The sequence below is a fragment of the Arctopsyche grandis genome, chromosome 3 (assembly GCF_051622035.1).
Source record: "Arctopsyche grandis isolate Sample6627 chromosome 3, ASM5162203v2, whole genome shotgun sequence".
NCBI lineage: Eukaryota > Metazoa > Arthropoda > Insecta > Trichoptera > Hydropsychidae > Arctopsyche > Arctopsyche grandis.
In genome coordinates this window covers 22,822,933-22,837,475 of record NC_135357.1, presented here as the reverse complement: position 1 = coordinate 22,837,475, position 14,543 = coordinate 22,822,933, and the positions used below count along the sequence as shown (strand labels likewise).

General features: G+C 34.6%; 1 protein-coding gene across 1 annotated transcript in view; it reads left to right on the top strand.

Moving 5' to 3' along the window:
- Positions 1–6,804, top strand: part of LOC143909161 (uncharacterized) — a 29,976-nt gene extending 23,172 nt beyond the window's left edge. Inside the window, exon 4 of the mRNA XM_077427062.1 lies at positions 6,129–6,804. Within this exon, the coding sequence (XP_077283188.1) occupies positions 6,129–6,192 (64 nt within the window). The 3' untranslated portion in view covers positions 6,193–6,804. The remainder of the gene's footprint in view (positions 1–6,128) is intronic.
- Positions 6,805–14,543: the final 7,739 nt, after the last annotated feature.

Here is a 14,543-nt window from a genome sequence, read left to right as displayed (position 1 = left end):
ATGTGATAAGGTAGTTGATATAGTGGAGAGAGTGAAGGGATTGAAATGGCAATGGGCGGGTGACGTGGCTAGAAAAATGGACGATAAGAGGACAGAAGAAGTGCTGAAATGGTACCCCAGAGAATGTAAAAGAGTAAGAGGAAGGCCGCAAATAAGATGGATGAATGAAATTAAAAAAATATGTGGAAAAGTTGCCCAAAATAGTGGATGGTGAATAGTGAATGGCTGTAAATAATGATGATATCATATAAGTTCATAATAAAGCACTTCGACCGATGGGATTCTCGATACAGAGTTTGCTACTACTGAAATTAAATACATACATATATTTATTATTTATCACAGAATTCGAGTTTACAACAAGATTTGTTGATATTTAAAATGCTGCAAAAAATAGTCCATAGATATCTGTATGATTGTTAATCGATGTTTATAATTGACCTTGAATAATACTTGCAATACTTATGTACAATGTTTGACCATAGATGTCGTGTAAAATAAAAATGGGTGTATACCTGTATAAATAAATAAATTTACGATTTATTTCAAGTCTCTAAATGCTGCTTAGCGGTCTCATCTTCTTATGAGCTCATTTTACACGATTTATAACGGCTTAAAAGTTCTAAAATGGTTTGTGTACGCCGTTCTTCTTTAGAGTCGCGCAATTCTGTAAATAATATATTCCAGACTTGAATCCAAATTGATTCAAAAGTCCATGCGATTATAAATCGTGACACCGAGCGTAACTTACGCACCTCAACGTCCTATCATTGTTTCCGACTGACCACAAAAGCGATCGACATTCAGTTGACAGGCGGACGCGCAAACCGTGACCGAGACCACTCGTCCATAAAGCATGTTAAATAGATTCCGTTAAGATCAAAAGCGTTTTTCCTCTTCAAACATTCCCTCGACGCTATCCAAATAAACACGACTTCATACAATCAATATAAATCTTTCAGTTTTTCCACGGACGATATCCTAGAAACATATCAAAAGTGATACTGACATGTCATCGCGATCTTATGTGTGGAAGTATAATTTTAACGCCCGCTTCGTATTGGATTTTCTAAACGTCAGTCCTTCGTCTTCCTATCGTTTTGATCTATTTTTTAATTAATTTTTCCCCGTAGTAAATTCCCAACTTTTTAATAAATCAAAAAAGTATATCAAATGCGTTCGACTGAACCGAAAGAATTTGAATATCAATTATATAAGTGTTATATTTAAAATATTTTGCCTGAGATGTGACGCTACTACGGGTTAGTTCTATGAAAGCATAAGTAACTTAATAGTTGTTTTGGACGTGTGTCAAGTTTGCAAAATGAGTCAGACGTGTGAATTAATCCAGACTAAGGAGACCGAAGGTCAGACAGACCACATTTTTATTTTTATTTATTTTTTCTTAAACCCATTTATCGATGCAGTAAACCATATCAGCGAGTAAATCAAACGGGTTCATGAAAAATTACGTGTTACACTATATATATACATTACTAAAACTTTCTTTTACGTTTAGATTTGTGAGGTAATTATCAAGTAGGAGAAAATAAGAGGAGAGGAAGAGGAGATTGGAGGGACTTACATACCATTCCAATTTAGTTTCTTGCAATGTTTCCATTCGCGTAATTTTGGCCGAATGGACCCTTGGCTGACGGACGTTAGGCTGACAGACGCTTGACCAAACGGACATATTAGGTCGAAGGACTTTTGACCGAACGGAAATTTAGCCAAACGGGCATTTGGCCGAACCGACCCTAATCCGACGAAAGTTTGGCCATTTAGTGAATCGAAATCTTTTAAAACTTATCAAAACAGATAAATTATTTAGAAATGACCTCGACTTATCATTCAGATTTGATATTTTTGATAAATTTAAGCAATTGAAAATTTCATTCGGCCAAATTTCCGTTGACCTAATGTCCGTTCAGCCAAACGTCTATTGTCCAAGTGTCCATTAAGGAATGAGTCTGTCAATCGTTGTTTCATCGTTGCGAAATTCGTGACTTGTGATTTCACGTAAAATAACTCGCTAAATAAGTTTTACTTAAAAAATTTCGAAATGTTTTAATGAAAGCATAACAAGTCGATCGAAATACTCGTAGAATCAATTAGAGCAAAGTCTGATTTACATGTTAATCAGTGACTCGGTACTTTTGACGCGTTTGGTGAATAGAAAAAAATAAACACGCATAGAAACTAGCAATTAGAATTGTTTGATTGGTGTTAAATTTAAATGAGTCAATCGAAACGAGTCCATTCGACAGTGATCGAATACCGATTTGCATGGAAAAACCTATTATTTTTTAATTTAAATTATCATGTCAAGTTATAATCTTATTATGAGACGCAGAAGAAACATCATTACAAATGCGAAGAAACGAGATGAAACAAGATATCGTCCGTACAAATTTGCAATCGTTTTTATTTAATAAATTATTTATATATCGCTAGTCAATTCAGTAAGGCAGTCTTAATTTATACAAACATATAAAAGTCGTAAGATTACATTGAAAATATTATTTGAATTTTTTTCGACATCGTTGGTGATAAATAAGTGTTACGGTTCAACAAACATCAATAAGAAAAATATTATTTATTAAATTCCATAATGTGTATGTGACGTAGTCGAAACATCAGCAACCGACACGATCTATTTATATAATTCGGCAGTACCTACATGTATCTGCAAAATCATTTTACATTGTGACGCGACGTCATATTCGCGAGTGCACCCGTATAACGAAAGTATTCCCATTGGCGCCGTCCACACACAAGATATCAACTAACGATATTTACTAGGTCTAGTAAATACCGTGAATCGAACGTATGAGAGCATTGCATTCGAACGCACGGTATTTACTAGATTCAGTAAATATCGTAAGTTGATATCTTGTGTGTGGATGGCCCCATTGGCATTTAAATATTTTCAGTAAGGTCCAATTGTGACCATATTGACTCGAAGATACGACGCAAGCAATATTTCGCCATATTGTGGCGCTCTGTAATGTAAGCTGATTTTACCTTGCATTCGTCCAAAATAAGCATGAACGTGCTGAAAACTAGTGGTGCTGTATAGTATAAATAGAACTAGTGTTTTTCGTGCAGTTCTATGCCGTGTTGTGCTGAACTGTATTCCGTGTTGTGCTGAACAGCCTGGTGATAAAACTATATGATTTATTAAATGAATCAATGCTAAAATGTATCAATTTACCAATGTTAAAATCAATGTTTAATTAATTTTAAAAGCCAATCAAATGCTAAGCAAAGATTTACATTCATAATTGTAATATTGCATTACCAAATTGAGTCTGGTAAATGTAATAGATATGTACATATGTACATACATATATGAAATATACCGTGAAGGATCTTTTTATAAATAAAATCGCAGTAGTGAATATATACATACATACATATGTATTCTTCTAGTAATTATGTTAATTTTTATTTATTTCCGATAAACAAAAAAAATTAATTTACCTATGGGAAACATGAGAAGTTAAGTCTCTTGACATTTTAGATCTTGTTATACGTCTCTAATCTTTGAGTCGTAGACATTTGTGAGCTATTGCATAAAACTCGTGTACTCACGTGGAATTTGAGGTGAAATCCGAAACCGCGAAATTCAATACGTGAGCTTTACTTTGAAAAATTAGGTTACCTGTTCATTCAATTAAAAAATTAAAAAATAAACACTGAATATTCATTTTAAAACAATTTACTAGTCTAGTTCGAATTTGATCATTTTCCTCGTTCGATTATTCAATCGGTCAGTAAGTCCGAGATAAAAAGAAAGAACACATTTGAGGCTTAAGGCAGACGGTGATTGACAACTGGGCCTAAAGACAAAAGCTGGCTTCCTAATCTCACTCTTAGCGCCGCAGCTCAAACACTGGAGATTAAAAAGAATAGATAGCGATTGACCGGGTTCGATTTGTTTCTTGTAAAAAACAAATAAACGAAAAAAGGTTAAGATCAGCAGCCTCGAGCTTCTTTCTCTGGGAGGATTCGCTAGATAGATTGACAGATAAAATCTACGCTTATGCCACTATCGAAAAAGCGTATCGTAAATAACGAGCGCGCAAATTCTAGGGTTGGGTTGAATGATTGCGATGTAACATCATACGATTCATATACATAAGATATATGCCTTAAGGTGTGCAATTAAAAATTTTAATACTTTAAGCGAGGAGAGAATTCATCGGTGTTGAAAAAATCCCTCTTAATAAAGCAACGACTCAATAAATGACATCAAGGTCTTCCATTCGAGGTCTACAATTAAAATTTAACGACAATCGAACACACCGAAAAGCTTTTAATTTAAAACTTTATTACTTGGGTTGCAATGATAAGAAACAAGGCTATCCGCACATACAGACATAGATATTCTAATTGAGTTTTGAGATGTAATTAAAATAAAAGTTTTAACACAGCGGGAAGGGCTCAAGGACTACCAGATTGCCTGCCCACTGCCCACGTTCAGAATGTATTGCATTATCATTTTTGCACTATTAAATTTTAATTTATACCAAATTCCATCTTGATACAATTTCGCAGTAATGGAGTGTCGTGTACGTGAGGCTCGGTAACAAGATTGAGTGGTGTTCAAAAATATTGTACATCGTTCAAGAGACCTCTAATTGATCCCGCCTTAAATGATTAATCGAGACGAACATTTCGGATCGTTCGATTTGTAGTTGCCACGTGGAACATCTCCAGACAGACAAAAGTGAAGTAGATGAAGAGGAATAAAAAAAAAATAGACTTGTTGGGCCACCATAACATCGGGAGGTGTCTGTCAGTCACGGAGGGATTAGTCACACGGCTCACCTGTTCGGTATATTTCACTAGAAGCATTAAAAGACGAGCGAAATTAGAGGAATATGGATGTATTTAAAAACTATTTGGCTTTTGATCCGGTGGTTTCTTTATTGACCGTTGTGACTTTGTTTTCTGATACTTATATAACTACTACTATCGAACTTAATCCAATTTTACTTCTACTTTTACATATACTTTTAATAGAATTAGTCTAGATATAAACATTTATGTACACATATAATTTAATATAAAATATTTCAAATATTTAAAGTGACTTGGTAATTTCGGGATTAGAGTGTCGATAAAACGGTACCGGAAATTCACAGAATCTTTAAAAATGGCATTAATCAAATCCGAACAGTAATCGAATGTAAATACATTAGATCATATTGACTTATAATTAAAATGTATTATATTATATATTGAAATTCATTAAAATTCTTAAACATTAATACATGAAAATTCTATCAGTACATCTAATACCAGATTTAATATGTATTGTTCAAATATTAAAAGGTATATACATACATACATATGTAGAATTTATTTAATTTGTTTTTTTGGTTGAACAATTTTATGGTTGAAAAGATTCATCATTATTCCATTGACTAGTTGAAAAAAATTCACTTACACTTTTATAATGCAAATACTGAATGTTGATTAATTGATATGGTAACCAAAAAAACAGATACCATTTATCTAACATACACACATATATGGCTTCTATTAAAGGTGCAGACATACGGAGTGGTTGGTACAAACCACATGTTTTCTTGGATAGTTTCGCACATGCAAAAAAAACTTAATCTATTGTTATTACGTACGTAGATAAAGTAAGAAACGCTAGCACGCCTAATATATACCGTCGCGATCTTTGGCAAAACTCTCCCCCTGGAGTGTTTTGGGTGATATTTTATCACTTTATTGATAAAGGTTTGACAGCGATTCCCATATTTGAAGAAATGTAGGATAAATTTGCCGAAATAGTAAAATCGAACGAATTAACAATAGCATGAAGATACGCCCATCACAACTGAAAACCACAAGCACTCCTACTTTCAAGTCTGTTCTTCCATAACTCACGCTGACGATTTAAAAAATTGTAAATAATTTTTTTTTGCGGTGGGGGTATGTACATATGTATGTATGTGTTGTATTATCAAAAAAATCAATCTTGTATTTAGATCGATTCTTTATCACGTTTTTATTTTTTATAGCTTTTATTGAAAGTATTTATTATTGAAATTGAAATACGTACATATGATACCGAATTCATGAATATGTAAATGTATGTATCTTTGTAGGTACGCGTCCCGAATAGTCACTAGCGACCAGAGACGTAATGGGAACAAAAAAACTGCGGGATAAACGCGATGAAACCCGGATCCAGAAATAAAAATATTTCCTCGAGAATTCGTTTAATACGAAGAGGAGGAAAAAAGGCCAACGAGCAGGAGAGCTTAGACGGTGTGGAATTAGTGCGCAGGGGGGGGATTAGCCGAGTGACAAGAGGATGTGGGCTGTCTGTCTTACTTTGATTGTCAAAATTTTTGAAAAGGGCAAAATTGAATTTGACCAGAGAGGGAGACGGGCCAGGGGTGGTCAAACGTGCGGTTCGTCCGACCGTTGATTCGATTAACCCCCTTCTTCTTTCTGCGCGTCCGTACGGGAAACGCAATTAGGACATGATACGAGACGCAAGGTCGTATAAATGAGTTTTTGGACGCTCGTAGTAGTTGGACTGAAAAAAGGACAAATGGATTAAAATTACATCATATGTATGTACGTATTGTACATTTATACTACAATTTTTTTCGCAATTTATTATTTAATCGCTTTAATCTGTCTATTGTGTGTGTGTGTGATCACAATGTGTATACATATTATACATATATACTGTTTGCTACCAATATTTCCTCTTGGAAAATAGTGTCATGAGCATTTAGTGGCTTCTACTGAAAATTAAATCATAATTATTTCTATTGTTTATTTATTTATTTATATAGCAAACTGCAAATATATATAACACAAAATAACAACTAAAATTATAAATCATCTTCCACAAAGGTATCCATTAACACCCTTCAAGAAAGCATCAATGTTATTAGCACTTCTAATGCTTTCAGGAAGGGCACTATACATTTGAATACCTCTGTGAAAAACACCTCCTGCAGTTTTAGCTTTCTTAACTCTACCTTTAATTAATTTATTCCTATTTCTCGTTTTATAATTATGTATATCTCTATTCCTAACTATATGATTATTAAAATATTTGTTGTTATATATTGTTTATATGTATGTCTATAGGTTGGTAGGTAGTTTTTACTTATTTATTTATTTAAAGTTTAGACCATTGTAGCATTACAGGAATTCCTAATGCGCCACTTATAATACACCCGATGAATTTTCATCCGTTCTATCTATAGTACAATAATAAATTACTTAAATGTATGCGCGATACAAATATACTGCTCATCGACCAACACAGCAGCACAAAGGATCATCACAATTTCAAGCTGTTTTTTTTTTTTTTGGTGACTTACATATAATAATCGTCCTACATGTGTATTTTATTCAAGCCGCCTAACTTTTGTACAACGTATTATTTAATTAAGTATATATAAAATCGGATAACTCATGTTCGACATAATAGACTTTTTTATGTGTTTAGCCTTAAGCAAATCGTCCCATTCGGTATATTTTTTTCGGCTATTCGTATTAATTAACTTTCGTTTTACCGACCAGAGATATAATGTAACTAAGAATACAGGTAAACAACGACGAAGTATTTGCTCGTACGTTATTATATTTCCTCCCATCTTCGTAATTAATACTAAGGTAAATACATAATCTTATTCCGTAATATAGTCTAACGAAAACATACATACATATATGTATGTATGTATGTACATATACATATGTAGAAGCAAACATTTGTGTTAAATGGAATAATAATAATAATGTTAAGCAAACATTTATGTTAAACGGGATAATTATAATTTTAGCAATATGAATGAAGTTTTATTCTGAATTATGCAAATCTTCTCTCTGGCTGTATGGGTGTACTGTATGGGTGTTAGTAACGAGATATGTCCGATGTGAAATGTCAAAAGGCTCGTTGGATTTTTCTCTTATTTTGCCTAGACTTGGTGAAAATGCTCAAGAAATTCATTGGACAGTATCCACCTCGAGCAGTAGTCGAGTTTGCTTTTATTTTGTCGTTCATCCAGCGTCGTTGCAAAAGGGGAAATCTGCCGGGAGCGATCCAGTCTCCACCAGAGAGAAATCTCCTGCCGTCCTTGATCTCGTCAGTTGCAATAGCGTCTCCTTTTTCCCCTTTTAACTGTGTGGACACTTAAAAAAAATCCAAGAGAGCTCTAATGAAATCTCGAATATGCTGCAAAGCATTACCTCCATGGGTAATCCGGTCGAGGCATTGCATCCCGCTCTGCCACTTTGATCAGTGAGTGTGATGAAAAAGAAAAATTGTTATATGTACGTAGGTTCAAATAAGAATTCTGACTTGAGCATTTCCTCGCAAGGGGTTGGTTGCCTGCTATAGAATATTTTATCGGTGAAAAGAGTGAACTCGCCGTAGATATAAATCTGTCAGAGTATTTAGACGGCCTCGGGCATTTGAAATTTTATTAAAAGTTTTCCATCCCGCCCCACCGTCCTCCTCGTTTGAGAGATGGATTCTCTTTGATACCAGAGTAGGTACATACCCTCAACTACCGGGTATCGGAGAGACCGCGCCGTATCAAAAGACTTTTTTTAATAATTACAAAAATGATTCATTTGGTTGAATCCGTTTTTGTTTACGAGATTAGGGTCGCTCGTCTCTCTAATTTGACTACAGGCTCTTTTGTGATGCACAGTTTCTAGCTGCGGGCACTGTTCTGCTCTTTTATTTGTTCTTAATTAACTGTATAATAGAAACAGACGAGAAAGTGACGTAAAAAAGGAATTCTTGTATACACGAGATCACTCGTGCTGTTATAAATTCATATAAGATTACGCGAAGAAAAAAGTCTTGCGATCCGATGGCAGTGGAATGTTTTCAATATATAAAATCGTATCTAACAATACGTTTCTGATCGTTTACGATCGGTTTGTCAAAAGTTCGAATCTAGACTTCCGAACGGATGTGTGTTAACAGATTTTGTATTCGACAGGAAACGGAGCTGTGCGCTTCGCAAACTTTTCGAACGCCTTCGAAGTTTATCAAGTATGCAATTTATCTTTGCTCGCTGAGAGCATTTCTTTTAGAAGAAGCTTCGATTCTGAAACTCTGTCGTTAATCGAACGCCTTTGACGCGTCCTTTTGAAGACGGAACGAGAGGGACTTTATTAGTAAATTGATATTCAGAAGAAAACTTTCAGCTTTCGATTATGCTGAAGTTAGTGTTTCGGCATCTGCTATGACGTACACGGGACGGGGGAGTGAATTCTTCTGAAAATGAAGGGAGGGAGGAGTTCTTCTTAGAATGTCCGAAAGAATTTTTCGAAGGAGATGAAAAACTTTAGAAGTTGACTGAAGTTTTCAAATTCAATTTAAAACAAATTTATTAAAGCGCCTGCAAAAAATTAACTCACGACGCGAAGAATATATCAATTAGAAGAGATTTTAAGGATAATATGAATTCGTTAAAAAATTGAGGGCTACAGCTATTTAGTTCACTGTGCTTCAGTGTAGAACTATCTAGCTTAGATTTTTTTGCTAAAATTAAAATATCAGAGTTGCCTTTTACAAATATAATTCATCGTCATGATCAATGCGTCTTGCCAGTGATGACGTATATATGAGTGCGAAATTTGGACAATGAACGTCAGAATTCTGTATAAGCTCCAGTGCTCCAAAAAAGATGTGGAATTCTGTATGCTTGGCATAACAAGAAGAGATAAAAAAGGAGATAATACGTGGGCTAAAAGTATGACAAAGGTGTTTGATTTTAAAGATATTGCAATGACAATGGGTTGGTCACGTATCTAGAATAAAGGACTATAGATGAACTAAATGAGTGCTCGAATTGTACCCGAGAGAATGTAAAAGAGTGAAAAAAAGGCCACTGAAGAGAAAAGTGGGCGAAATCAGAAAAATGTGTGGGGTGGGTTGGATGAGACTTGCCCAAAACAGAAACGGATTAAAGCAGTTTGGAGAGGCATTCATCCAGCAGTGAATAGAAAATGGCTGTGAATGATGATGGTGATGATGAAAGTCTTATACGATTACTTAAAATTAATTTTTGTATAACATTGTGGTAATTTAGTATAACTCTATATTTTAAAGGCGTCGGGTCATATTTCCGTATCCTAGCTGTTGATAATACCCTGTTGTATGTACCCTCATCAATAGGGTGATCTATATTTATAAAAAATGAGCAATATGGCAAAGTATGAAAACGATCGGATAAGAGGCAATTTTTTTCCTGAATTGTAATCGTAAGTGAAACGTAAAGGAGGTATGTAAAAAATCAATGTTTGTCTATTTGTCTGTCATGTATGCGTTCCTATACAATTCGACCAATAGCGATGAACTTACGAGAGTTATTGTGTACATGTCCGCGATGGTTTCTGTAAAAAAAATCGCCCAAAAAGGGGAACTGATACGGGAAAAACGGGAATCAGTAGCATGGCAACGCAATAATTTAAAATGTTTTCTCGTCGTGACCTGCGGTGTTAGGGTAAAATAAACAAACAATTGAATAATTTCAAATGTGTTCGCCACTTGCGTTTTCCCGCTGTTAAACATCGGATAAGTCAGAATACCACGACTTTAACTCGGGAACGGGAACGCATTGCAACGCATGCCGGATTCCGCTAGTTCTTAATAAAAAAGAAAAAAAATATTGCGTTTGAATAATTAGATATTAACCGATCTATATTGGGTCTATTGATGTTGAATGCTGCTTCTTCAGCTACGATTTGCTTTCGCACAGTGCCATTGCGTCATATAGTGACATGCACGTCCCATCCGATTGCAGTCAGATGACAGTCGGTGCAACCCTTTCACGTCGGCGTGATCGAAAGGGTTAAGATCGTGAGTAGTGCATCGGATCGATTCGCACTATTGTCTGAGTTGGAGATCTCGGACAAAGTCCAAAGAGGCCACTCCGGAGATGTTGAACGTTAGATACGAATCGTGAGAAGGCCGGACACCACGGGGCAGAGGCTGCTCGACATGCATATGAAGGGATGGAGCGTGATGGCCTTAGGATCCAGGTACACCATGGACAGACGGACGGACAGACCCCGTCTGTGCATATGCAAGTATATATCTGTATCGAGCGAGATCGAAGGGGATAACCGATGGTAGCCCGATGGGATGGTTGCATGAGCTCGCCCATTGTTACCCGGAGTTCGATATCGCGGCGTTCCTTGTTTATTTGTTTACTTAATGATTTCGGTGTAACAAATATCTGTTGGCTGTCAAGACGAGAATGCGCGCGGACCCGCCTGATGAACCGACACACCCAAAAGTAGTGCGAACATACATATATATATAATTTTCAATTAACTAAAACATGTACCCATTCGCAGATTCGAAATGCGCACACCTAGCAAATAAGTTATGGGTGGCTCTAAATCTAAAATTCGACTCACCGATAAATACCTGTGTTGTATTTGACTGCCTACAATGTTCTAAAACTATCAATATTAATATATGCATGTACATATGTAAATATACGAGTAGTGAGCAATCAGTACAATGATTGTATTTTTGCATGAAATTAAATTTTGCTTACTACCGTGCTCTGGAATAGCGATCGCCAATCGTTGATTCGCGTACCACGAATGGTTAACGATAAGATTTTGCTGGTCCCGTTAGCGTGTATTTTAAATAAATACATTAATCTTACGTGGAGAATATAAAACCATAAAAGCGATAAGGTCATTTAATCGCTTTAAGGTAAACATTGGGATCATCAAACTCAATATGTATGTGTATAAACCGTACCCGAGGTACGAGAATCAGTCATACCATCATTTCATATGTAAGTTCCTAACAATCAATGCAGTAAATTATAAATAGTTTTACGCAATTAATTACGTTCTTATTCCTATATTTCAGTGTTCTTTGAATATATAAGTGATAATTAAAAGTGTATTTTTATAATAATTTAAAAGTGAAATTCATAAAAACAAGTATTCAGTTTTTATGAATTTCTTTTATACAAGACTCTCTTTCTTTTATAAAAATAAAGAAATATTGTATTTAAAAATACAAATAACCCCTGGAACGTGACTCTCTGCAGAAAAATCTGGATATTATTTGCATTTTTCATATCTATTTATAATATTCTAAAGAAATTCTTACATTCTGAATAACATTTTGCTTTTATCCTGCACTCTATTCACCAAATGTACTAAAGAGGGAAAATAAGAGAGGCGCAGCGTGACATCAAAGTTATAGATTTTGATTCAATTTTCAAAAACATATTCGTATTCGTGCGAGAAGACACTTTCATCTGTCCAAAAACTAAAACTCGGTAGCTGTCTTGGCTTAAAATAAAAACGGCTTTCCATTTTGCAGAATCGTGATTGGAGCCATTTAACTTGAAATTACCTGATAGTTATTATAAGATATGTGTAAACATTACACAAATGTATACATATATTTAAAAAAAAAAACATATTAGTGGTCCGCGGGATTTAAAATTATAAATTTACTGGTCCGAAACTGCTGCTCTAGAAAATATAGCCATGCTAAAACACGAATTGAACACATATTAATAATACACATATACATAAGTCATTTCGTATCATATATTATTATATAACGAAAAAATAAAAAAAAATCGTGTTGTAAAACGCACTTTCATATACTAGTGAACATTGTAATAAACGCGTATGAATACATATCACCTATTCCGTTACAAATACTTCACAAGTATCGAGCCTTTGTGCGTTGAGCTGTGCTCAAATTCACTGACCTGTAACGATATCCAAGAACAGGATAATCGCGAATTTTGTCAATCGAAAAGTTTCATAACAACCTAACATACAACAGGGTCATCGTAATAAGTAAGGCACACTTCAAATTTTTATTTTACTAAAGTAATATTTATTTTTACATTATATTGAAAATTCAAATTTATAATTTTTTTTCTACAAGCTAACGCTTTTCTTGTGAATATTAAGAGAAATATTATTTGAATCGATTTTCTATGCTATATTTTGGATCGTTCTGTATCAGTGGATTATCTGTGTAGCGGGCGAGGCCGCTTATCCGCGGGCTACACCACCATCGACATGATTATTATTACATACAAATAATAATTTATGTCCAGCGGCCGCTCAGCACAGCGATCCTCAACATTTATCATTGCCGGTGTTGGGCCGTCAGCCGGACATCTGCACGAGCCACTGAAGAGCCGCCAATCAAAAAGTTACCAGATCCAAAATCTTAATATAGGACCCTATGTATGTATGTACATATGTACATGCTTACTTCCATACTACACAAGAAGTAAGCCAAAGTGAAATTATTAGCGAAGGTACATGTAGACAAGAAAATCATTAGTTTATTAACATTGAAAAACGTATTCTATAGGGAAAAAATCCGCCTAGCGCATCTCAAGTAGATAGTAAAACGGATTAATTCGGAAAATGGGCTAAATTTTCCTTGGTAATATTTTCACGTATTTCATTTTGTATATATACTTTAAAGATCAAGTTTTAATTAAATGATATTCCCATACATATTATCTAAGAATTGGTTTTGAGTTTTTTTTCATATGCTCTATACACTAAAATTAAGATAAATTAATTAATTTACTAGCTGAACCCGGCATGCGTTGCAATGCCACAATAACGCATGCAATTCCCGTTCCCGTTCCAGTTCCCGTTGCGTTCCCGTTCCCGTTTCAAGTGATGGTTGGAGCTCAACTCGTGTATCTACAAAGCCGTGTCGTCATAAACCAACTGGTAACGTGGTTACCAACGAACACATTTCCTTGACTACACAATGGCGATTCAAACTTTCGTGTCGGTAAAATAGTAATTACGAATATTATTATTAAGAGGTTTTTTCCCGTTTTTTTTCACAGTAAGCTTCCCGGACATGCATACAACAAATTCTGAAAGTTCCATCGTAATCGGTTGAGTGGTTTAGGAGCCTATACATAGGACAGGGTTGACAATTTGCTGGAACCGTTTCAATAAAATCAGATAAATTGGAAAACTTTGATACACAGTCACACATCCTAGGTCTGATCAATAGCACAACGTCAGGGATTGAATCCGTGACCACACAATTGAAAGCATTACACGCCAACCACTGATCTATGCTGCTGGTTAATAAAACTATAAATACTAAAAAGAAAAAAGAATGTATAAAATACATGAATCTGTAGTTATTAGAATATACCTAAGAAGAATAAACGAAATACATTTATGAATAACAAAAAGCATTTCAAAATCAATCAAAAATATACAAACACATTATATGTATTTACAATTCATATATTTTTTTGAAATTTATTTCGAATCCAAATTTAAATAAATAAAATGAAGAATACGTATCATGATATATCTGAGATAAAGAAACATAGCAAAGGCCAGACTTGATATTATCTTTTTAGAATAATTTATTGGGACTGAATTGAACTTTTTCATATATGTATTTTAAATATTATAAGTAGTTATTAATATTTGATCTAAGCCGTAAGTACATTTACATTTTATCAACTTTAAACACAAGTTAGCTTTTAAAATTT